The sequence below is a fragment of the Vicugna pacos genome, chromosome 35 (assembly GCF_048564905.1).
Source record: "Vicugna pacos chromosome 35, VicPac4, whole genome shotgun sequence".
In the NCBI taxonomy this organism is placed as follows: domain Eukaryota; kingdom Metazoa; phylum Chordata; class Mammalia; order Artiodactyla; family Camelidae; genus Vicugna; species Vicugna pacos.
Genome location: NC_133021.1, coordinates 22,459,085 through 22,484,369, shown reverse-complemented (window position 1 = coordinate 22,484,369; position 25,285 = coordinate 22,459,085). Strand labels below are relative to the sequence as shown.

At 35.4% G+C, this 25,285-nt stretch overlaps 2 protein-coding genes across 15 annotated transcripts in view; one reads left to right on the top strand and one right to left on the bottom strand.

Annotated features, from left to right (window-relative positions):
- Positions 1 to 19,802, top strand: part of ABI1 (abl interactor 1) — a 99,901-nt gene extending 80,099 nt beyond the window's left edge. For 2 of the 13 annotated variants that reach the window (XM_072955230.1, XM_072955228.1), the window contains 5 exons: positions 2,424 to 2,524; positions 7,215 to 7,388; positions 10,526 to 10,612; positions 14,383 to 14,568; positions 18,133 to 19,802. In XM_072955230.1, the coding sequence (XP_072811331.1) occupies positions 2,424 to 2,524; positions 7,215 to 7,388; positions 10,526 to 10,612; positions 14,383 to 14,568; positions 18,133 to 18,308 (724 nt within the window). In that variant the 3' untranslated portion in view covers positions 18,309 to 19,802. Of the gene's footprint in view, positions 1 to 2,423; positions 2,525 to 3,424; positions 3,506 to 7,211; positions 7,389 to 10,525; positions 10,613 to 14,382; positions 14,569 to 18,132 lie in introns of all 13 variants that reach the window. The other 11 variants (XM_072955229.1, XM_072955227.1, XM_072955231.1 and 8 more) reach the window with 7 other exon arrangements.
- Positions 19,803 to 20,079: 277 nt separating this feature from the next.
- Positions 20,080 to 25,285, bottom strand: part of PDSS1 (decaprenyl diphosphate synthase subunit 1) — a 38,191-nt gene continuing 32,985 nt past the window's right edge. For both annotated transcript variants that reach the window (XR_012067265.1, XM_072955240.1), the window contains exons 10-11: positions 23,464 to 23,544; positions 20,080 to 20,532 (exon numbers count right to left, since the gene is read on the bottom strand). Coding sequence is in view for 1 of the 2 variants with exons in the window: in XM_072955240.1 (XP_072811341.1) it covers positions 20,392 to 20,532; positions 23,464 to 23,544 (222 nt within the window). In the remaining variant the exon portion in view is untranslated. The remainder of the gene's footprint in view (positions 20,533 to 23,463; positions 23,545 to 25,285) is intronic.

The following is a 25,285-nucleotide window of genomic DNA, read 5'->3' as shown; positions in this document are numbered from 1 at the left end:
TTTCTGTTTTTCAGATTTTTTTTAGTATCTACTTATACCACTAGCAGATTGCTTGTATTTCCTTCTTTTTGAAAGAAGTACAACTATTTATTTGGATCAAGGCTAAAGAATGTTTTTTAAAACAATCTTTTAGAAAAGATCAAGGTAACCACTCTTAAATTCTCTGGACAAAAGGTTAGAGATCAGAAATATACAATGTAATTTAAACTTCAAGGGGCTGGAGGAAAGAAGACTTAGTTTAGATCTGGGGAAGAATTTCTTCAGAGAGTTGACTACTAGAATGTTCTTATATAAGTTGTTACCGAAAAAAGTTCTAGAAATCAGCTACCCAGTAGATTTTTTAAAAAAAACTTGAGTATGGAGCATACCATATATTGAGAACGGTGTATACTTGTTAAGAATAACAACCTGATGTATTAATACAAATTGAACATGCTTATGTAACCATCACCCAGATCAGAAAATGGAACATTAGCATCCCTTTTCCAATGATTGCCTCTATTCTCCTCCCCCCAAAAGTAGCTACTTTATTTTGGGGTACTTCTATAAAGCCAGACAAATTTACTGTATAGCTTAATCTGTCTTGTTCTTTGATTTTACCTCTCACTTAATAACTTGGGCAAGGAATCTCTCTTCATCTTGACTTTGACGTTGGTTTCATTAGAGGTACACCCTGGCAAAGTCATTTTTGGGGATTCAGTTCCATAGCTCTTTGGTGCTAAGTAAATGATGTTTGTTACTGCTACTGTTAGCAATTAGATTGTCATATTGATATCTCCAGTTACTGTGAGATCAAAGAGGAAAAAATTGTTTTTTAAAAAAATAATGTGCTATTGAATTATTATATCAAACTATGTTTTTCCTCTATAATGGATGCTGTGATAGTTTAATCATATTCAACAACCAGTTGTTAAGAGTTACTTCATTAACTACCAGGGATATACCAGTGAAACAGTTCTTTTTTTCAGGAGCTCATTCTGTTAGAACAGGGATCAACAAACTTCTTTATAAAGGGCCAGATTGTCAATATTTTAGGATTTGTGGTCCATATGGTCTTTGCTGTAGTTACTCAGCTCTGTCATTGTAGCATGAGAGCAGCCACCGGGAGCACGTAAGTGAATGAGTGTGGCTGTGTTCCAGTTAGGCTTTATATATAGCACTGAAATTTGAATTTCATATAATTTTAATGTATTGTAAAGTTTTATTCCTCTTTCGATTTTTTTTCAACTATTTAAAATGTAAAAAAAAAAAAAATGTTCGTAGCTCACAGGTTATAAAAATCAGACCGTGGGCCACATTTGGTCCACAGGCTCTTAACTCGCCAACCTTCATTAGAAAAAGACACATAAGCCAGTAATTGTAGAAGAGCATTAAGTGCAGAAATACTCTTCTGTTTACGATGCAGTGATGGCACAAAGCAGAGTGTTGGCCAGCTTGAGAGAGTAGGGAGGCCTTCACATCAAAGCTGTTTTTGTTATATAAATCACTTTTCAAGAAAAAATAAAATTAAATTAAAAAAAATCACTTTTTTCCCTTGTATTAGTGTGTGATTATGTAATTATAGAATTATCATATTGGAGAAAAAAATTTATCTGTGCAGTGCATATCTTTGTCCTGTTGGGTTTCTGGGCCTGTTGAGCCAGTGATGTGATTTAAAACATATAATATGGAGCTTAAGGCTGCACGTGTGCACATATGTACATCTGTGTACATATTCACATGCATGTTCACTTCACTAAAGCTGGTCAGTGCAAAATCATACACCTGCAGGGACAGGAAATCTGTAGGAATTAGAATAGTAGGGAATTGGTTAGAGTTTAACAGTATTGACTGTTCTAGAATGTTCCTTGCCAGAAAGTTCATTATTGTCTTTTTTTTTTTTTGTCATTTGCTCATTTTTTCCAAAAATTTGTTTTATCACCATTGTTTCAGGTGAGTGGAGATTTACATACTGATTTCAGACTAAAACTGGTTACCATTTTCATTAACTTCCATTGCATCTTTTGTGGCTTCCCTCACGCTATCTTTTAATGTCTTACTTTCCCCCATTTTCAACTAAGAGTTCTATGACAATGTAGTTCATACCTGCTTTGTTCACTGCTGTTTCTACTAGGTTTTAAATGAATCTTCGTTGACTCATTGTATTATATTATGATATTGGTCATTCATTTCTCAGTGATCTCTTTTGATAGTTCTGAGTACTGTGTGATTATATTGGTTTCCAGTAGATGGAGAAATAGAATGAAACAGAGGGCCACTTCACGTATTAGGGTTAAACTTTGTATTGAACAGTTTATATATATAAACACATGCACACACACATATAAAAAGAGTGTTGAGTGGCTTTGAGTTGATTTTTTTTTTTTTTTTTTGGATAAATCTCTGGAATTGCTAGCTTCACAGTTTTTCTCTTTCCTTTGCAGTGGAAGCAGTGGAGGAAGTGGGAGCCGGGAAAACAGTGGAAGCAGCAGTATTGGCATCCCCATTGCCGTGCCTACACCTTCACCGCCCACTATTGGGCCAGGTATGTTACCTGTAATTCACTTTAATATGTGGTAGTATTTATGAGCTTTATTGTGGAAGTCTGAATTAATTTAGTTCTGTTAGATAAAATTATTAAATTTATGTGATTGTTGCTGGAATGAAAATGAATAAATTCAATAACAGTTTTTGATTAGTTTTCAGTCTATAATTTTATAGCTGTTTCTCCTTACATATAAAACAGCATATTAAATAGCTTTATTGAATAATTTTTTGACAATTTTGCTTTAGAAATACTTGCCTCTGGCACAAGTCAAGAATGATATTTATTATTTCAACAGCAAACCAGTATTGTTGATAATTCAACCAAAAGATCAGTGTCTTTTATGTGAGTTAGGTATCGTTGAGCTTTGATGTGGCCATGTAGGCTAGTTTATCACTCTGGTATTAGCTGGTTCTGTGACTCTACCGTATTTATGATATTCAATAGATACTTCAATAAAATGCCATGAATATAAAATGGGGTTAAATTAGGAAAAGCTCTTTTATTTTTTAGATTATTTAAAATTTTAAGAAATCATTGCAGAGCATAAAATTGATCTCTTGATTTTTTTAGTAAATGAAAGGAAAACTCTATGGTGTTAAAAATATGCATTTAAAAAGTAAGTTCAGTAATCAAAACATTAGGGAAAAATTCTTAGCTTCTCAAGGATGTTGTTGAAAAAGGAGAAAAAGCTTAAAAAAACAGGCATATTTTATAGTTAATGCAAGTGTGAACTCAGTGGCCTTTTTATCTAATAAAATTCTTACTCGCTTGAATGTGCTTTACATATGGGTGTGTCTCTTTTTTTCTGCTTTCCAAAACAGTGCACTTTCTTACTGTTTCAGAATGGTTAGTTCTCTTTCTTGCACTCTGACCAGAATTATAAACTATCTTAATTAGAAAACGTGTCTGTCCCTCCTCCTCCTGGAGCTGCACCAGCGCCCCCTCTTGTGCCCCTGCTCCCAGTGAGCGCAGGGATAGGTGAGACTGCATAACCAGCAGTGACCTAACTTACTTTGCATAATTCACAATAAACCCCTCTGGTAGATGGCTAGCTTTTATAGATCCTAGGTTGTAGGTGGTAATACAAAGTTTAAAATATTAAATCTAATTTACCACTAATTTCTTCTGGTGAAAGGCCTCTGAAGTTACACAGAAACTTCTCTGCAATGCCAAGTGCTTCTGTGCCTAGTTTATAACCAATTTAACATGGTTTGCATTGAAGAAAATTATAGCAGTGATTGTTCAGAAATTTTTTTTATTAGTAATGCAGTATTTTTTTTTTTTAAGTGAAACTTGATTTGGAACTCCCTGGTATATACAACAAAGAAGTGGGAGTGAAGTCAGGGGACAGGAGGAAGAAAAAGGAAAAGGAAAAGGATGTGGTGTGAGGTGCTCTGATCGCAGTTGAAAAACGCTGAAATAGCCCAGTACTTACAGTGTCTGAGAATGCCATGAAACTCTTTTCAATAAAACACATTTAAATTATTCCCAAGTTGGAGGGACTGGATTGAGCATATAAGGAATTCCAAATATAGATGCAGTATAAAACCGTTCAGCCTAGAAAAGTACAGTTGCGTTTGGGTAGAAATGGATAGGGTTGTTTTGAGTAGTAAGAGCTGAGTGTCAGTTTCTGTGAAATACAGCCATCTAGCAACTTCTTTTCAAAACCTGGGCACTGGTACTCAAAGGAGAAAGAGCAAAAGGAGGTAATAAAAAAAAAAAAAGACCCTAATAATAATAGAAATTGTTGGTAGAAAGTCCATGTGAAAAAAAAATGCCCTCAATCTAATAATAATCAGGAAAATGAAAATAAAAACTTTGAGATACTATTTTAAATCTACCAGATAGGTAAAAATGTAGGAGTCTCCTAACACCAGACATTGTTGAAGATGTCCAGTAACAGAAAAGTGCATCGCTGTGGGGAATTCATTAGTTGACATACTCACTTTAGAAAATAATATGTTTTACCTAGTCAAGTTGAAACAGGTTTCTAGCTTAGATTTATCGGTTTCATTTCTAGATACTTACCTTAGAGTACCGGTTCTCAAAATATGGTAATGGGTCTTCTGGGGATTGCCAAGATCCTTCCATGGGGTTCTTGAGGTCAGAACTATAAGCATAATAATACTAAGACTTATTTGCCCTTTTCATTCTCATTCTAGTATAAGTACACAGTGGATTTTTCCAGAGGCTACATAACATATGATAACATCATTTTGACAGCCAATGGAATGTGTATTTGTATATTCATGTGCTTTAAAGATAAATCAGTTTTAATTTCTAGTATGGTAGTTACCTCACTATAACCCACCTCAAAGAGCTTTTTGAGGTTCTCTAACTTTAGAGTGGACCCTAAGACCATGGATTTTTAAAACTGCTGTTCTAGAGTAGTAGTTTTTGGAGAATGATTTTCTAGACTGATAGCATCATCATGGGGAAACTAGTTGGGAATGTAAATTCTCAGGTTCCATTCCAGACCTCCTCATTCATAACTCTGAGACTGGAGCCCTGCAATCTGTTATAACAAGCCCTCAGGATGAAATCCTCATCAGTGCTGACGTTTGAGAATCACTGTTCTGAAGAAACTTAGGCACTATATTTAGGGATGTTCATAGTAGTGGTAATAATACTAGCAAAAATCTGGATGCAACCCAGGATGCAACAGTAGAATGGATAAATAATTATAGCATGGTCACATGCAAAGAAAGCAATAAAAATGATACATTGATATATTTATCAACATGGATGAATCTTAAAAAATATCAAAGGAAAACAGCAATCCAACAGAATACATAATCATTCTATTATGAAAATTTATAAATTTACAAAATCTTTATGTATTGTTTGAGGTTATAATTATCTGTGATTTAAAAAAAAAACTATATGTAGTGAAGAAAGGGAACATTTAACACATATCTTTTAGAGTTTAGGATCCAGAAGGGGCAAATAGGAAGCTTCAGGGATACTGGTAATATTCTATTTCTTGGAGCTGGATATTTATCTAATTTTTCCTTTAATTTATATTTATATATATATAATATTTATGAAAAAATACATATAACCATTATAAATATAGACTATATTAGTATATATAACTGTATATATTATATGTATTATTTATATGCCATATATAATTATGTATCAATCACATACCCTTTGGTATTATGATTTATTTCATAATAAGATATTAAGTTCTAAAACAGGCATAGTTTAGAACTACTGTAAATAGTTTGGTTTTGGTTTTAAATCACCAATAAAAATAACTTGGATTTTATACACTTTTTATACAAGTCAAAGAAATACAAAAATCATTTTACTGAGATTTCTGTTAAAAATGGTTAAAGGGTCACTTCTTAGCTCTTTGGAAATCTTAGTTATTCAAAATTACTCATTCATGAAGGAATTTGAATAGAGTATTTAAAAGTATGTTTCTGTTTAGAAAATGAGCATGTGGATGATTTAAATAGTGACTGCCTATGCTTGGGAGCTCCAAAATGTTAAATATTAGCACTTCTTTTAATGAACAACCTCTGCTGTATGATTTTTTCTAATAACTTGCATGACTTCCAGGAGAAGTTAAGTTAGACAACTGAATGAAAGGAAACTAGGATGCTGTTTTTTAATGTGCTGTCATGGTTAGATGTTTAGGAGAACAATGTGAATCTTGAGTTACCTTTGGAAGGTACAGTTAACTTGAGAGGCTTTGAACTTTTTATTAACCTTTTAAATTTTAAACTTTTGAAATGTTGGTAAAGATGACATTGAATAAAATTTTAAGTATTATTAATACTTTAGATAGTTTAGATATGCATGATAATTTTTAAAAAGATTGCTTTGGGTGTGGTATGGAAAAAAAGCCCTCCAAGTATGGATAAGGACAATGGATTTTCTACACAAAGCTGCCTAAAATGTCCATGTTTTACAGAGTCTAAATTTTTTTTCTCTGTTTTATCAGTTACAGAAAGATAAGTGATATGGAAAAATGTGTTATTTTGAAAAATTTTGAGATAAATAGCAAATCTGACATTATATAATATGTAAATGCTTTGAAACTCGAAATTATACTTCTCTTGAAAATGATTTTAATATGTATTGATACTAACTGCTATCACATTAAATGTTCAAATAAATACAGTAGTACATGTGAAAAATATACTTAACTATTTAAATCTTATAATTTAAGCCAGGTTTGGCTGGATAGATTCTTATACTGTGCTTCTGAAGATTTGGCAATAGAAAGGAAGAAGTTTGTAAACCAGATTAATACATTCATATCTGATAACTAAATGCTTTCCACCTCAGGCTTATCTTTTGGTACTTTCTTTGCTGGGGAGACACAGTTAACATATAAAAGCTGTGTGTTCTAAAATGATACAGAAAAAAATTTATACACAGTGTTAGCAAAATACCACTTGGGATTATGGTAAATTAAAAGGCTTAAAAATGTTACTTACTTTTGCAGCTTTCCACACAGTATCTGTTTTTCCTTCTTTTTTGTAACTTCAGAAATAGAGCTATCTATGTTTTATCTTTATCTTTACTTTTCTCTTTATTTCGTGCTGTGGGCTTTAAAAAAAGTCGTAAATATTTCTTACCGAGAGCCCTCCTTCTCTTTGTCCTGCCATCGGAGGTGACGTGCAATGCTCAAGTTCTCTGTCGGTTGCCTTTGACTAATGCTTTTCAGCAGCCCCGGGCTCAGCTCCTGGCTCCCAGTATGGCACAATGACCAGGCAGATTTCTCGACACAACTCTACCACTTCCTCGACATCTTCTGGTGGATACAGACGGACTCCCTCTGTGACTGCTCAGTTTTCTGCTCAGCCTCATGTTAATGGAGGTCCACTTTATTCTCAGAATTCAAGTAAGCTTGTGCTTTGCAGGCACACCGCAGCGGTGGAGCTCCCTTTGAAGGAAATTATTGGAAATTGTTATTTTTACCAGTGATAGACAACAATTGAAACCATGCTATTTCATACTCATTTTTGTTTTATAAGAAGTTAGACCTTGAATGGTACCATTTTAAGAATAATTGCTTTTATCACTTTCAAAAGACTTCCTGAGTATACTTGTATACTAAAATTTAACTGATGAAATTTTTATTACTGTAAATAGAGCTCGAGAAGAAAAACACTGAAATTAATTAAGCTGAGTTTATTTTTATTGGCATGTTTAATAGAATTCAATAATAGTAAAGTTAAAAAACATTGGGACAATTTTTCTTTACAATTATAGAACAAAATTGCTGGCTATCACTTTTAAGCTTGTTAACCTATACTGAAATGAGTTCAAAACCATCAAGAAACATTTGTGATGCTTGCTTATTCTGTCTCTAATAATTATAACAGTGGGGAGGACTTTTTTTGATTTCTTTCTGTTCACCTCAAATTGCACATCTCAACACTAACTGCAATCAATGTTTAAAGGCTGATAAGATTAGAAAATAGCTTTGGCATGTAATGTCAGAAAGTTCAAATTGCTCAGGGTAGTCACTAATTTCACTTTCCATATCCAGATGCTCACGCCAACAAGGAGAAATCTGAAATGAGCCGATTGTTCAGTATCTGTTACTGGCTTGAAGTGGTGATCACGGGGCATAGTCTGAAACTCACTTTCCCACGTGGCTTTTTGTAGCTGGCTGCTTTCTAGAGCTGTGTGCTGTGTTGTATTATTTTACCTAAAAAACACTGAATACCCCACATTTACATAGAAAGTTGGTTTTAAGTTCCTTTTATTTATGATGTATGTTCTGAACAAGTATTTTAAAGTAGAGCTGGGGGCAAGTTCTCTTATTTATTTTTTGGTTACATTTTACAGTGAAAGATTAATTGTGTCATAAGCAAAAAACTGCTAAGAATTGAAAACCATTTTAGCAGAAATGTCACAAATCACAGATAATCCCCAAATTTATACAATCCTTTTTCCAGACTAAAATTTTCATCTAAGCTACTAAGAAACTTTTCCAGTTAGAATTTTACCTCGCATTTCCCCTGGTCTCCTTTTGGGAATGAAAAGTAGCTGGCGGCCGAATATTCCACAGATAATCTGATTATTAGGCTCACTAGTTTCATGAACTATATATTGTTTTCATTTTATACTGCATTTTTAGGTCCCATCTTTACTTCATGTTCATTATGTTTCTTTCCATCACTTAGACATTCAGTTTGCTCCACAACAAGGCTTTTTGGTGATTCTGCACCTGACACATGTCTGTGTAGTAGTGTTTAAACAGTCCTTGGTGGGTCACTTATCCTCACACGACATTTTCATCACTGAATGTCTGTATTTTTTTGGATATTGTGAAGCAAATTTGGCCTCAACTTTTAAATAAATTATTATGTGTTGTCAAATTAATTATCCTTCAACCTGAGTTACTGTCGGTGTTGTAGTAGTAGTAGTAAGTGTTCTTAGTGTTGTGATGTGCATATATCCCTCTGTCTGAATGTGGTGATAACGATTAGTATTGTCACAGCATTGCCTTTCTTTTTGTTTATGTACTAACCAGCATGGCTAGTTACTAAGGGTTGTTTCTAAAATAAATTTTTTAAGTTTGTGGGGTTTTTTTTTTCTTTTTAAGTTACAAAGCTGTAATGTTTTATTTATTAAAAGTGTCATATATATGTGTATATATATGTGCATATATATATATACACACACACACACTTGTTTGAGTATATACATCCTTGTATATACTTCTGTATATAGAGTATCAGAATGAACCAGGACCAGTTTCATAGTGAACTGAATGTTATTTTTAGTCATACATGAATATTAATGCACATATATTGCTTTAAGTTGTTGCTTATTTGAATACTGAACCTCTTTTCAAATTTTTATGCTTAACCAAACAATTTGTAGATTGGCTTAATTGAAGCAATCTTTCAATTAAATGATTCTTGGGAATCAGTAAATTGTTTTTCCCTGGTAACTTAATGTCACTTCTTGGTGACTACCAGTAAACTGAATTTCGTGGTTCAGTCGTGTTGACTTTTTCTGAGCAATCTTTGGCCATTACTGTCTTGTTATAATAAGACAGGGTGGTAAACGTAATAATTGACTTCTAGATAGTTAGAATTTTTAATACATTTTCTGCCCACATGAGCAGTTGGTGTCAATTTCCTATAAATTATGTGTTCTCCAGAAAGAAGTTGGAGTGTTTCCAGCTACCCAGTGATCTTTAGAAGTTACTTTAATGCAAATAATTGCATATTTTAACTATTGTTAGATCAGGGTTTTTATTTTTCAGAATAGTGATGAAAAGGAAGAAGTCACTTTTGAAATATCCCATGAAATTCAGTGAATAATTAACTTGGTAAATGGGGCACTCTTATTCCCTAGTAGATTTAAGAGTGATGCCTTTAAAAATAAAACTGTCAACTTAAAAAAGAAAAATAACTTTGTTTTACAAACAAGAATTTTTCCTAGAGAGCTGTGTGTAGATTTAGATACATAATAAGAACTGTTTTTAAAGGAACCCTGTAATTAATGCATTTATTTATACATGGAATAAACAGCTATTCCATAACATTTGTTTATTTGAGTTCTAATTTACAACATTACCCTAAAGCTAGGCGTACCTGTTAAGTTAGATGAGATGAAGACACAATATTCTGGAAACCTTTATTGGTATTTCATTGTTACCCGTTTTTAAAAAATCTTTCCTTAGAATTCAAAAATTTCATTGTATGAAAGTGAAGGTGATGGTACATTTAAATCTTCCCCCAAACAATATGGCATTAGGATTAAAAGAAATGTATTTGTTTTTTAAAAAAATTAGTCTATTGGCTAAGAACAACTCAGCTTTAGGTTTGCTCGTGGGAAGTGAACTTGGAGAAGGTTCTGCAGGTTTTTGTTTTGTTTTTTGTTTTGTTTTGTTTCATTTGCAAACTGTTCTTTGCATACTTATGTTTGTGGTCCTTTGTAACTGACTTCTGCTTTTTGTTTGTTCCTTTTCTTTCCTTTATCTGTTTTACTTCCCCCACACTGTGTTGTTGCTGCCAGTTTCTATTGCTCCACCCCCTCCCCCTATGCCTCAGTTGACTCCACAGATACCTCTCACAGGCTTCGTGGCCAGGGTGCAGGAAAACAGTAAGTTTGGAAAAACCAAGCTATCAAAGAGTAGAGGCTGTCTCCTTATAGCATGCATGGCTGATGAGTCATCATTTTCCTTACTTTTATTGAGAAGCTAATCTTACCTTGAAAATTGGTGCAGATATGTTATTGAAACTGAAGAGCACGATCTTCAGTTTTTCCCCTCGTGTGCATGATTACTGACCCATATAAATTTCAAAACTGCAACTTTCTTACATATTTACATGCTCTAAAACATGAACTCTGATCTTTGGATTCTTAAGGAAAGCCCAGTCAAACCCCATAATTCAAATTGTGTGGAATCTACTAGCTTTCAATAGTTATTAGGGAAATTCATTTTCTTTTGCCAGCAAATTCATCCAGGTGTATAGTTACACTGTAAGATTAAATTTATTATGTGGTTGGGATGGGTTGTTTTGTTTTGTTTTTTGTTTTTCTGTTTTTCTCCTTTAGTTAAAAAAATTTTTGAAGAAAGCTTTGTAGCCTCAGATTTTTATCCATAAGTAATTTTGAACCTGTAGAAAGATTTTTTGTTAGGATAAGAATGAATCTGCAGGAATAAGTAAATTCAATCCAGGCTGTCCACGTGAGAGTAATAATCAGTGTAGAGCCTTCTTCATGTTTTGGCTACGTGCGGACCTATGAGGATTATTTCTGAACTCGCAAATCTGGCAACTTTTTAGGTCTTCTCTGAAGGAAGATCAGGTATCGTGATTTTTGGAAAGTCTTTTGAATACAAGGATTTAATTAGGCTAGAGTAGTTTTTCTATTACTACCTGATTACTTTGAAGTTCTGGGAGACATATAGTCCTAACTACAGAATCATAGTGAATGTTCCTTGGCAAAATGAAAACCGCCCTGTTACTGAATTGTATTATGCCGAAATAGCTGTTGAGGTTGAGAAGGGAAGGTGGTCTGGTACTAATGTACCTCATTTGGGATCATCACCGTGCAGACACACCTCAGAATGGTTTGAACAGATGGATAGCTCACTTGACCAGCCCATCTCCCGGGAGAAAACATTGTGGCACATCCCATCGTGCAGCTCTTGCTGTCTTTGTTGGGTTCCTCCCCACGTGTCCTCCCTTCCTCTAGTCAAGTATCTGTTCATTCAGTACTGCGTCCTGGGCTTTGGGAGGAATATACACGTAGGCTAAGACAGAATTCCTACCTCTCAGAAATGTGTGATTTAATGGGCTTTTTATAAAACATTTAGTTTCAGAATGTTGAAGTTTTTCAGCGTAAACCAACTTCATTGCTGACATTTGTTTTAGAAACACTAACGTGTTTAAACATGTGAATTAAGGTAAATTGTTGGTCCCTAATGGTCTAAGAGCTTAAAAATTTAGTCTGCAAAAATTTAAAAACTAAGCCAGTTCGACCTTCGATCTGCCTTACAGCCAAGATTGTTTTTAAAATTTTTTCTTTTACAGCCAAGAATTTTTAGGAAATATTTTTGAATAGCCGTAATAAACATCCATTTGGTGTGCCCAAAGCTCATTGATTAGCTTTTTGGTAACTCCTTTTTAAATAGAAATTCAGTGTTAGTGTACATTATTCTAGGCATGTGTGGTCTTTGCTAAAGAGGCCCATGGTACTATTTTAGCACATGTTTCATATGTTCTTTCCCCCAGACGTGAACTTGAGTCAGTTTTCCTCTGTGTGCTCCAGAATGCCCAGCTTTGGCATCTGTTTTCTTTGAAAGCATGTTAGGAAGATTTTTGATAAACTGTGTTATCGGTTTCTTAAATGTTTTATGAATTACAAATTTTCTGTGTTCTCTTAAACATTCACTGTCTTCTGGCACTCAAATTGGTGATAATGCATGTAGCTATTAACCCTATTAATAAATGTGTTTCAGTTTAAGACATGAGCCTCTAAAAAAACAGTATGTTTACATCTGTTTATGATTAACATCAGAAGAGCGTTTTTGAACTAATTATGCATGGTGCTAGACAGAGTATTATGCACGGAGAAGTACATTGACCAGACTTGCCCCTGTGTGTATAATTTGAAGACAAGCCAATGTAGATTACCAGTAGCTAGACATAAAGACAATTGAGTGAAAACACTATAAACTAGTAAGTTATGTATAAATCAAGAGTAAACGTGTACTTTAGGAATTCAGGTAAACGTGTATAATCTATATATTAAGCCATGAAGGATATGAGCTGTGGCTCTTTGATGTCAGAGTGGATTCATACCCATTTTCTTCTCTCAGTAACACTAGGAAGCTTCATGGAGGAAGAGATGGGCAAAAATAAAATGGGTCCAAGCATTTGATGGAAGAAGAAATTGTACACCAGTTTGAGACCTATCAGAATGAGCATCAGCACAAAGGATTTTTTTCTCCTACTAGACTTTTTCATCCCTCAACAGGATAAAATAGAAATCACAGAATTAAAGTGGTTCTCAAGTAGAGCTGTTAATCTGCATATGTTTTAAACCTAGATTCCTTGATTATATTCTCAGTACATTATTCGAAATAGGGTGTAGAAAACGTTAAAACTTCCATTACAAATAGATTATGACCATTTTCTTTATTCACGTAAATAGCCCCAGGAACTGGCATGAGTCAGTGTGTTGGAGTTCTGATTTCTCCCCTACAGATACTATATAATTTCTGTATCAGTTTGTATCAAAGCATTTTCATATGTCTTTAACTTTTAAAGAAATTTGTGGATCAAAAATGTAAGTTAAGAGTTAGTTGTGTTCCAGCTTTGAATTCCTTAACACTGGGAGCTTTTGTGACCTGGTGTCATAATAGTTCACTGAGCACTGTTCTAGCCTGGCATTTTCCCATTTCACTGTTTACACCTTGGATTACTTAAATCACACACATGCACATACCACAACCATCTAGAATTTGAGGTATGAGTTGTTTTTATTGTTTTGCATGATATAAGTTCCTTTCTGGTTGTTTTCTTTTTTTTATTACATCTTCCTACAGTACTTTATTTTTAAAATCTTTGTTGTGGATGTATTCTTAGAAGATTGGATCTTTAAGGATCTACTTGCTCCCTCAGCCATTCTTAGTTTCACCAGCAATAATGTAAAAATCTTAGCTTGCTTTCTATGTTTAACAAGTTGATTATGAATACAAACATTTTAAAAAATAATGAAATTTTCTACTAGCTTGGAATTACTTAATTTTTAATTTCATTTTCTCTTGTTAAAATTTAAATAAAAGAATAGAAAATGTACACATAGAAGCAGACCTAATACCACCAGCTCTTTTTTTTTCCTCCAATAAAACAAACAGAAATAAATACATATCAACCCACTGGAGACGTATTTCTGTGGAACTAAAGATAACTAAAAGCCAAAATCAGGAACATGATTGTGCACAGTAAATGGATATCAGACCACTAAAGTAACATTATTCATAGAGTTTACTGTAGTCCAAGTGACGAATGTGCCAAAAGGCAGGCTAACTAGAGTGACATTTGTTCTGACCTGACCCTTGGAGTGAGGGAACTTCCTTACTCCTATAATCCTTATAAAAAGAGACATTGTTTCCTAACCTCTTGCATTCATTAATTTGTAGCACTTCCTAATAGCCTTATTTTTTAGCTTATTTTATTACTGCAAAAGTATTCTTAAGAATAGTAGAAGCTTTAACACACCGAGCTTTTATTTCTAATCATTGCATGTTTTATTATAGTGCATGCCGTATATGATGAATTAGAGCTTTCTTAAACTCTGTTAACTGGTGAATTTCCACGGAGTGTAATTTCTGATTTAAATTAATTATCTGAACTCTTTAGTTGCTGATAGTCCAACTCCACCACCACCACCTCCACCAGATGACATCCCCATGTTTGATGACTCTCCCCCTCCACCGCCGCCGCCTCCAGTGGATTATGAAGATGAGGAGGCTGCTGTGGTCCAGTATAACGACCCATATGCAGACGGGGATCCTGCTTGGGCCCCTAAGAATTATATTGAGAAAGGTAAGGCACTGTCATCCCTGAATTGCTGTAAAGGGAAGGAACTAAGTATAGTGTGTAAGAGCCATAAAGAACAGCTAGCCCAGTGCTTCTCCGCCTTTTGAATAAGCTTATCAGCCACAGTGATTTTAGCTAAACTTTATTTCCTGTACATTCCCAATATAAAGGGAGAATTCTTTCTTAATTTTTTTTTTCCAATTAAAAAAATAATGTTAGATGTCCTTTTTCAAATGACATATGCTTCCAGCTGGAGATGAATTTGCCTGTCCTGCATTTTATAGATGAAACAACTAAGGCACAAAGACGGAGTTCAATGATTTTCTTTGTTCATCTAATTAGATTTATATGAACTTTATATATATATATGATATTTAAAAGAGTTTCTAAGCTTTTATAATAAAAATAGAACACTTTCACATCTAGATACTGGAAAAGATGTTGGTACTCTCCATAAGAAAAAGCCTCAATTAAGGTTTGCAATTAGTTAATCTTGTAAAAAAAAGACAGTTGCTAGAATTTCGTCTCATGAAATTACGTGTAACTCATGTCCAGATTTACCTACATTACTTGAAATTCACCGTAATAATTAAGAAATAGTGGGTAGAAAAGAAACAAATCCTATTTTTTAAGAGGGTTTGTTTTTCATCAACTCTGTGCTATTTTAAAATCTGTATTTGTAGTTTTGAAAAATGCTTGTAATTTAGTTGATCACATTTAATTACCTTTAAATGTATTCCCTTCTATTGGCTTCACTGGATTAACTGACTTGAAGCAAATAATTCTAGCCTTGAAACCTGAGGCACTCCTACCTGCCCAAGGTTTGAATACGTGGTTGAAAGTCAATGTGCTGTTTTTTAATATTTTTTAACAGTCAATATTCTACATATTATTTAGGAAATCTTGAATATTCTAAACATACTCCACATGTTTAGATTCTCATGTACCTTGGGATAGAGATATGTTGTGGTTATTTTGAGGGTGATACACTTGAGTAGTCTTGAATTGTGTTTTTACCCTTACTTTCTGGCTTGGAAAACAAATTTAAGTAACTATGAAAATGGGACAGTTATATTTATATAACTTAACAAATCTGGAATGATACAAAGGTTAATATACTTGGTAACAGAGCAGGATTTAAAAATCTCTTCACAAATTGAAATAATGAGTCTTAAACCAGGAATCATCACACATTTTTTGTAAAAGACCAGATAATATTTTAAATTGTTTTTAAAGTTAGAAATTGAGGTATAATGAGATAACATATTAGTTTCAGGTGTACAGCATAATAATTTGATTTTGTGTATACTGCAAAAGGAAATGCTTTAAACTTTGCCGACCATACATTCTTGTCACAGCTACTCAGCTCCACTGCTGTAGCACAAACGCAAGCATAGACAATACACAAGGGAGTGGATGTGGCTGTGAACCCATAAAATTTTATCGACAAAAAGGCATTGGCTTGGTTTTGGCCTTGGATCATTGTTTGCCGACTCCTAGTCTAAATCAGAAAGTTGATACTTGGTAGGATTATATTTGAAGCCTTCAGTGGTCACCTTTATAAATTACAAGATGATTAAAACCTGGTTTAATACTTGGATTTCAGTTGAATATATTAAACAGTATGACATGGCTGCTCCAAAAGCCAGATTCTTAGGGTCTGTCAGCTGAACTTTAACCTGATGTGTACAAATCTGATCATATTCATTTCTATTAGAGTACCACATTTTAAGATCTTGCAAACAAAAATGTCTTCAGAGGAGAATATTTAGAAAGCTGAAATATCTAGAAAGTGCATCTATAAAGAGAAACAGTTGAAAGCGTTGTTTCTAAGCTGAGGAAAAGAAGATATCAGAGGGGCTAGATAGTTGTTTTCAAATTTGTATCATGTAGATACACAGAGATTAGAATATTAGGTTTCTGGTTCCAAAGAGCCCTCCAGCACATACAGAAAGGAGCGTTTAGATCTTTATATGGATTAAGATTCTGGAGAGTAGGATGGACACTGAATTGTTAATGGTTAAATACTCAGTAGTGAGCGTTGTGATGAGAATATATGCATTGGGAGAGGGGTGGTTAGGTGTGACTAGATTTCATTACACAGGGGACTTGGAAAACAGCAACATAATTCATTGGGCTCATTTTTTTTTTATCAGCTCTTTGTGTAAGTGGAACTAAGAACTTGAGGAAATAAAATTTTCATTCTGCTGAATGATTTAAGGATATCATTTGTCATGACCAGTTTAAGTCATCTATACCACTCAAGATGTGATTCCTAATACACAAGACAACAATCACCAAAGTTAAAGAATGATTATTAATATTTGGCAAATCAATAGTTAATTGAACTTTTTATTATTACACAATTTTTTCTTTTAACTAAGGGTTTATCTCTAGCAATCACTCAGTTTTCTTGGGTGGTTATTTGGCCCAAAATACCAGGATAATAAGTTAATATTATTTATCCTTTATGTTTTGGGGTTTTTGAAACTGGATATATTAATTAGCTTGTAATCACAATACTATGATTCTGCTGCAGGATTAAAATGGAGGGGAATGGACTTGTTGAGTTTACTTAATGTACTATTTTGTGAGGGGGAAAAGATTGCCTATTTTAATTTAGCAAATGATGCTGTGCAGAAGTACCTCAGGTCTCTTCCTTATTATAATTCACTGATTCAGAATAATTCTAGGGAGAAGCCGTCTTTCTTAAGGGAAAGATGAGTTCCAGAATATCTTAAATGTCTTAAAAACTCTATTTTAAGAAAAAGACTATATGAGGTAAAGTAATAAAAAAATTATATTGCATACCACTTCACATATACTGGAAAATTACATATAATTTCAGAATTATTGTTATAAAGGCAGAGGGAAGGAATAATTAAATTCATAAACCAATAGTTTGGAAGGCTAGTAATTTTTTGATGCCTTTCTACGACTGTTGGCAAAGGAAGTGGATATTCTGAACTCAAAATAATCACAGATAACCATGGAATTGCAAAACCGTTCTCTAAATCTTAGTCTTCACTCTCTTACTTCCCCTTTTAAAAAAAATTTCTTTTGACCTTTACAGTGTATTTTAAAAAAAAGTCTGGGTAAAGCCCATAAGTTACATGAGTATTTTCCTGGGATGAGTACGATGAGATTGGCCTCTCAGTGTAGGGTGTATTTTGAAATTAGGGAACTTGAGTTGTTACCTGATTGGCTGTGCAGCTTCGCTCACTAGTTATTTTGAAAAGTGGTGCTTTTGCAAGTGGTTGGCACTTAGTAGATACCTGAACAAATGAACGGCAACATCTAATAAATCCTAAAACTCAGCTATCTTTCCTAAATAGATTGGGAGAGACTATTGACTTCTGTAGTCTAGCTGAATTGTCACTTTGGCCCGAAGATCAAGCCAGTGATGTAAGCATGTGGTGGCCACTTGACCTACCTGAATGTATAGATATAAGGAAATAAAAGAATATTCATAGACAGTTGGTTTTGCTGTACTGTTAATTGGCCTATTTCAGAATTCAATGGAATGTTGGCTGTAGCGCACCCACGTTATATTTTGACTCTTCTCCATAGTTGTGGCAATATATGATTATACAAAAGACAAGGACGACGAGCTGTCGTTCATGGAGGGCGCGATCATTTACGTGATTAAGAAGAATGATGACGGCTGGTATGAAGGGGTCTGCAACCGAGTGACTGGCCTGTTCCCGGGCAACTACGTGGAGTCAATCATGCACTATGCTGATTAAGTGCTTGCTTCTGAAGTAGGTTCTTCTCATCACTCAGTCATACTGTGGGACCATTATGGTTAACAGAATTGTCTTAAAATGTTTTAAAATGTGCCCATATTTTCAGGACATGCTGTTTTATTGGTATAATTGAATGTCTACCTGTAAGCATAAATCTTGGAGGCAGTTTGGGTATTGCTAAACAGCAATTCACACAGGAGGCTGTCTTTAACTGATTATGCTTATATACTTACTTACACATTGTTAACTTTATGACCAGCCTAAATATTCTGGGGGTGTGGGGTATACTATTTAACAAATCATGATTCAGATCGTGCCATTACATGTCTCAGTGCAGCATGGTTACTAACGCTCTGTCAGACTAATAGTAAAATCAGAAACCTTAAATGCTGGTGCTGGTCATACTTTTTGTTTAGACTCTCATTCTTGAAATATACTGTTTGTTTAAAGCATGCATACAAATTTATGTATTGAAATATACTTAAAAAAAAATCCAAGATGCTTCCAGTTTGTGTAATATTTACTTGGAGTACTCGTACTTAGGTCTCTTGAAACGAATTGAGTCTCTAAGGTCTCCATGTGAAACAAAACAAAAAAAGATTTATCTGTAATGTTGTAATTTGTACCTAAGTTTTTTAATGAGTGAATTTGCATTATAAATTTTTTCATTCATAAATACATAAGTGAACCAAAGGTTTTTGTCCTTTCCTTCACTGGTTTGCTTTAAAAAATACTAATAAATAAAAGATACTGATTTATTGCAGAATTATGGTTCTATTTTCTCAATATATTAACTTGGAAAAAAGTTTTAGCCTTACCTCAACCTGTCCCAAAAGCAGTGGCTGATTTTTACAGATTTAAAATCTGAGATGGTTATTTACAAGTCAATCTACTGAATTCCTTTTCTTAAGTCACTTTTTCAAAGCTAAGAAAATGTGTCCAAGTGCACATTCTGTAGGTAGAATTCTTGATTGCTCTATCAGTCCTTCAGTTTTCCAGGGGACTGCTGTATACTGGTTCAATGAAAGGAAATTACACTTCTCTCTTACCTATTTCTTTTTTCTAGAAGTGGATGCAACTGGTTTTTGACTAGGTACTATTTAAACTCGTTACCTGATACTAGTAACATAAAAATATTCTAAAAATAAAATAATTGGGGCAAAAAGGTGGGCCATGTATTAATCATTGAACAGGGAGGGAGATACACCTGACCAACAGATTTGTATTGGTATAATTGAAATGCAACACATGCACTTTGTGTGTCTCCTTTAATTTAAGGGTTAGAGGGATGTTTTCTCATCGTGTGTGTAACTCTCCATTGCCTGGGATGTTAAAGTAGAATACTCCCGTGTGGGTTTCTGTGTATTGAGATTTGTTTGGATTTCAGATTACAGTTATGTACTGGGTGTTACAGACTTACAACAGCATAGTGAATGGTAAGACTAGTGCAAAACGTTTATTTCTGAAAATTAAAAGACCGTTATGGCTACCAAATCAGTGTGCCTGTTGCATATGCATTTTGCCTTTGTTAATTCTAAACATGATTTCAGTACCACTAGTGATCAGCTAGCTACCTGCTTCATTTCATTTTTTTTGAGTGGATTGTTCTCTTAATTTTGTATATAACCTGTTGGCTAAATTTTATGTACAGTCTTTTATAATAAACCATTCTCCTATGAAATTTTGCATACTGTTAAAAATCTAATGTGGATTGAAATGTAGACGTCACAATTTGATGATCTTTACTTCTACGGTGAAACAAGATAAACCATTTGAATTTTAACATTGATTATTTATTTGTGTAATGGCTTTCCATGTGGATATTAACCATGTAAACAATACCACATATAACCGTCAACATACCTCGATTAGAGTTTACAGGACTAGAATGACCTTCAGATGATTTAAGTACATTTAAAAAGGTTTCTGAAAAACTTTGCCAATAAAAAAAAATCCCATTAATAAGGTGGAAATGATTTTTTAAAATGATTTTTGGTTCTCTGCACATGAAGCAAAATATATTCCACAAAATTCTGTAGGCACAGTCTGGTAAAATAGCTGCCAGAAATAACAGAAAGAGTTGTCATTTATCTCTTGTGAGCACAATTTCCGAAAGCTGGATGAGGGCCTCTCTCTCTGGGGATGGTCGAAGCTTGCTGATCTCACGTACTGCTTCATGGCTGTACCGCTGGGCGAGGTAGGTTGTCTGCTGCACACCGTCACTCTGCAGGACAGCACAAAACACAACAGAGGTGCACACGTCACCCGCTGGGATCAGCTCTCAAATTCCTGCTCTAATGAATTAAAACCTACTTTTGAGACCTGGTTAGTAAAGAGCCAAACTCTCATGTTCCCCTCCAACTCATGGCTTCCTCTCCCTACATTTTTAGGCTTCTTCTCAGACTGAAGCACATTTTTTTTCTATTACCATGCAAAGGAACAAACTCATTAATAAAGTAACCATCTATTTCCTCTTAGTTTTTTGGGGGGGGGGTAATTAGATTTATTTTTATTTAATTTTTAGCGGAGGTACTGGGGAGTGAACCCAGGACCTTGTGCATGGCTAAGCACACGCTCTACCACTGAGCTACACCCTCCCCTACTTCCCCCTATTTTTAAGTATTCGAGTTTTTTTTTTTTTAAGTTTCTATGTATATTAAAATTTTTAAGTGAAACAACCTAAAGTGAAAATTGAGGACATAGATACATAATACATAAAAGTATAAAAGAACTTACAATGAAAATCAACAGTTCCCTTCTTCCAAAGGCACCAAATTTATCTGTTGGTTTCAGTATTTCAATTAATAATCTGAGTTCTTAATCTGTTGCCTTTCTGCTAAGACAGACGAGGATTCAGCCCACGACCCCTCTCCTAACCTGCCCGGATTGTTGCCTTTAGTTCTTCCAGTGATGACATGTGTCATCCTGTAGCATCACGTCCGGCTTCATCCTGCGTGAGGACAGCAGCCCTCCTGTTCTTCCCCCTAAGGTAACTGTGCACTAGAGAGACTTACATTCCATTCTGTTCCATTCTGTACCCTTGTTACCCTTGTTTTCATGTTGGCTCCTTCTGAAAGCTAAACTAATAAAAAATTACTACTCCCATTATGTAAAAATGTTTACTGCAGAATCAAGACTTGTACTGTGATTTTATTTCCTTCTCTGTGGTTCCATCATTCAGAACAGAATGTAAGATCATGGTTGAAAGGCCTCTGATGTTCTATACCAAGTGACACAAAATACAACTTAAAACACGACGCATTTTAGTTTGCTCTGCCTTCCTGTACGGAAGGCCACTGCCGCATGTAACTGCCTCCTTTTCTTTGTTACCTTGACTGCTTTCCAGCTCTGCTGTGCAGCTGCCATCTCAGGAGGACTTTTCATTCAACTTGCTGGTTCGTTCCACTCGTTTTACTACCTACGTCTTTCTCTTTTGGTGTTTCCATATTTTTGTTGCAGTTTATCCACAGATAACTTACCCAGGATATGTGCATCAGAAGTCAGTTTTTCAGTTCTTAAGTGTGGTAATGACTCCTGCTTCATACTTACTGGGCGGTAGGACCAGATACAGAAGTCTAGTCGCTGCCTTCCAGGGCCCGGGGCTTTGCTCTACACTGAGCAAGCTGTCGTCTCTTTCCCTTTTGTTGGTGACTTTTTTTCTTTAACTTTTGTGTTTTGAGTCTGTTCCTTAAAATAGTTGTTACACGATTGTACTGATCTTCTTAGCTTTTCTCATTTTCTTCCACTGCTGTTTTCATTTTGGAAGACTTCCTCAGTGTCACATCCCAGCAATTCTTTGGCGTTAGTTTTTCACTTTCATTTAACATTTCTAAGGGCTTGTTCTTTGTTTTTTTAAAAATATTCTCCTGTTCTTGCTTTATGAATGCAGTATTTTTGAGTCCTGTTTTTTTCCCTGCTTCTTTCTTTGACTTGGTCTCTTTCATGCAGTGAGCTTCAGTCAACTGCTTAGCAGTCCTACTAAATAAATCCCAGTTGTCCATTCATACTTAGTGACAGAATAGGGCCTAGGAGCCCTGTCGGGGGAACGGAGCTAGAATTTACAAGTCTTTGGAGAATTTTCTTAGAGAACATTCCTGTGGATTTTCTTCCTAAGTGCATTTCTGCGCAGACTTGCTGGAACTTCACTGTTTGGCACAAGAGCTACAATTAATTTCCCTCTTTTCAGTCCCACTTCTTACTTCAGCCTCAGTAACACCTTTATTTCTGAAGCCGGAACCGCTCCCAGGTATGTCAACTCCATCAGCTCCGGCCCCCTCATGCCGAGTTTCCTATAGTACTGCCAAACTGCCCTCTAAGGGAGGGGGGTGCGTACAGCAAATTATGATGCTCAACAGTATAGTTAAAAAAAGAAATACACCCTTTGGAGAGGTTTTGCTCTGTGGAAATTTAAAAAATCTGAAAGGTAATTATTTGGGATTCTTTCAAGAATTAGGCTAACGACAGATCTCGGATCACAGCTGCTTACTAACAATTGCTCACTCCATCTCACTCGAGATCTTTTGTCTCCAAATGACTTTGGATTTGGTTTGGAAACGGCTCATTCTCAAGATAGTCATCAAAACTGATAATATGCAAAAAGATCTGGCTTCCACAGAAGTTCTGAGGATACGTGGCCCTGTATCAGAAACAAACTTTAACCTTCAGTGGCTAAAGCTTAATTTGCACATGTTGGTTTAAAAAAACTGCTTTTCTGTTACCATTTCTTTAGTTACATTCATAGCGGTTCAGTAGGATGGACTAGGAAAGAGCGGTTTTGAGAGGTCTCCTGGCGTGTGGCTGTGGCAAGGATGAGGGCTCGGACAAGGAGGGGTATCTGGGTGCCTGGGAGCAGTGTGGCTGCTGGGATGGGCGTGGGGAAGACTGCTCCAAACCAGCGGCTCTTGGCCCAGACTGCATGCTGCAGTCACTTGATAGCTTCCAAAAAATGTTAGTGCCCAAGCCCTACCCAAGACCAATTAATAAATCAGAATCTTTGGGAAGAATCCTAGCAGAAATATGAATTATCTAAGTTTTTCCCTCTCAGTTTCTATCAAATCAAGAATTGACCAAACTTGGTCTTGTATCGTTTGTTTGGTTCAAGAGCTCTGCCACACCATACCTGCTCTTGCCTTTCTTCTTTTAGAAATAATCTCACCTGTAACACGTACTGCCGCGCTCTGTCCACGTCTCCTGGTAAACTGAACCGTCTCATTATCATGGCGTTCATTTCTGGGAACTAACCAGAAAGAAAGAAAATCTGTTTAATGCTCTTGGGAAAATCACTAGTTTGTAACAATAGGAAAAAAACCACAAAGGTGATTAAATGTTTAGATGATGGGGCCGGGGCTGGTGTGGAGGTGGAGGGAGTAAACTAGCAATGAAAGCAGCAGAGGGGCGGAGTCATGATGGTGGAGTGGAGACTCACAGCCCACCCTCTCTCACAAATACACCAAGAATTACATCTACAAACCCAGTGAATCGCACAGAACACCTACTGAACTCTCTGGCAGAGTGTCTCTCATTTCGAAATACAGGATTCTCACAAAATCCAATAAACAAGTTTATACAGTAGAGCACAGGGAACCATAGTATCTTGTACTAACTTATGATGAAAAAGAATATGAAAATGAATATATGTATGTTCCTATGTGACTGAAGTATTGTGCTGTACACTAGAAACTGACAACATTGTAAACAGACTATACTTCAATAAAAATATATTTAAAAAAAAAAAAAGGTAGAGCTAAGAGGACATCTGTTTCCACGCCTGGGACGAACTGGTGTGGCATCGATCCGTGTTTATTCTGCCCTTCTGTTCTATCCTTGGTCCAACACTGAGTTAAGAAAGACAAGGAACAAAAGCACATCCCTAAAATCTCCTTAGTGGCTTCTGTGGATCTCAAACTTAAGGTTGCACCAGAATCACTGGGGGCCTAGGCCCCCCCCCCCCGCCAGTTTCTAATCAGCAGGGGTGGGGCCTGGGTGCACTTCTGCCGTGTCTGAGATGAGGTTGATTGTGCTCCTCTCTGACAGCAAATCTGAGAACCACTGGCCTAAGATGCAGGTGGGCCTTCTGTTTTTCCTACTAAATGGAGTGGCACGTGCCAGCTACCACACAGCCCAGAAATAAGCCCACAGACCTACGGTTAATTAACCTGCAACGAAGGAGGCAAGAATTATACAATAGAGAAGAAGTCTCTTCAGTACATGGTGTTGGGAAAGCCGGACAGCAGCATGTAAATCAATGAAGGCAGATCACGCCCTCACACCATAACACAAAAATAAACTCAAAATGGCTTCAAGACTTAAATATAAGACATAATAAACCTCCTAGAAGAAAACATAGGCAAAACATTCTCTGACTTAGATCTTAGCAATGTTCTCCTAGGGCACTCTACCAAGGGAACAGAAATAAAGGCAAAAAATTAACAAATGGGACCTAATTAAACTTACAAGCTTTTGCACAGTAAAGGAAACCATAAGCGAAACAGAACAAACTATGGGAGAAAATATTTGCCAATGATGCGACTGACAAAGTTTTAGTTTCCAAAATAAATAAGTAGCTCATACAACTTAATAACAAAAACAATCCAATCAAAAATGGGCAAAGACCTAAGCAAGCAATTCTCCAGTGAAGACATACAAATGGACAATAGGCACATGAGAAAATGCTCAATGTTACTAATTATCAGAGAAATGCAAATCAAAACAACAATGAGGTATCACCTCACACCAGTCAGAATGGCCATCATTCAAAAGTCCACAAATGACAAATGCTGGAGAGGCTGTGGAGAAAAGGGAACCCTCCTATACTGCTGGTGGGAATGTAGTTTGGTGCAGCCACTATGGAAAACAGTATAGAGATTCCTCAAGAAACTAAAAATAGACTTACCATATGATCCAGCCATCCCACTTCTGAGCATATATCTGGAGGGAACTCTAATTTGAAAAGATACATGCACCCCAGTGTTCACAGC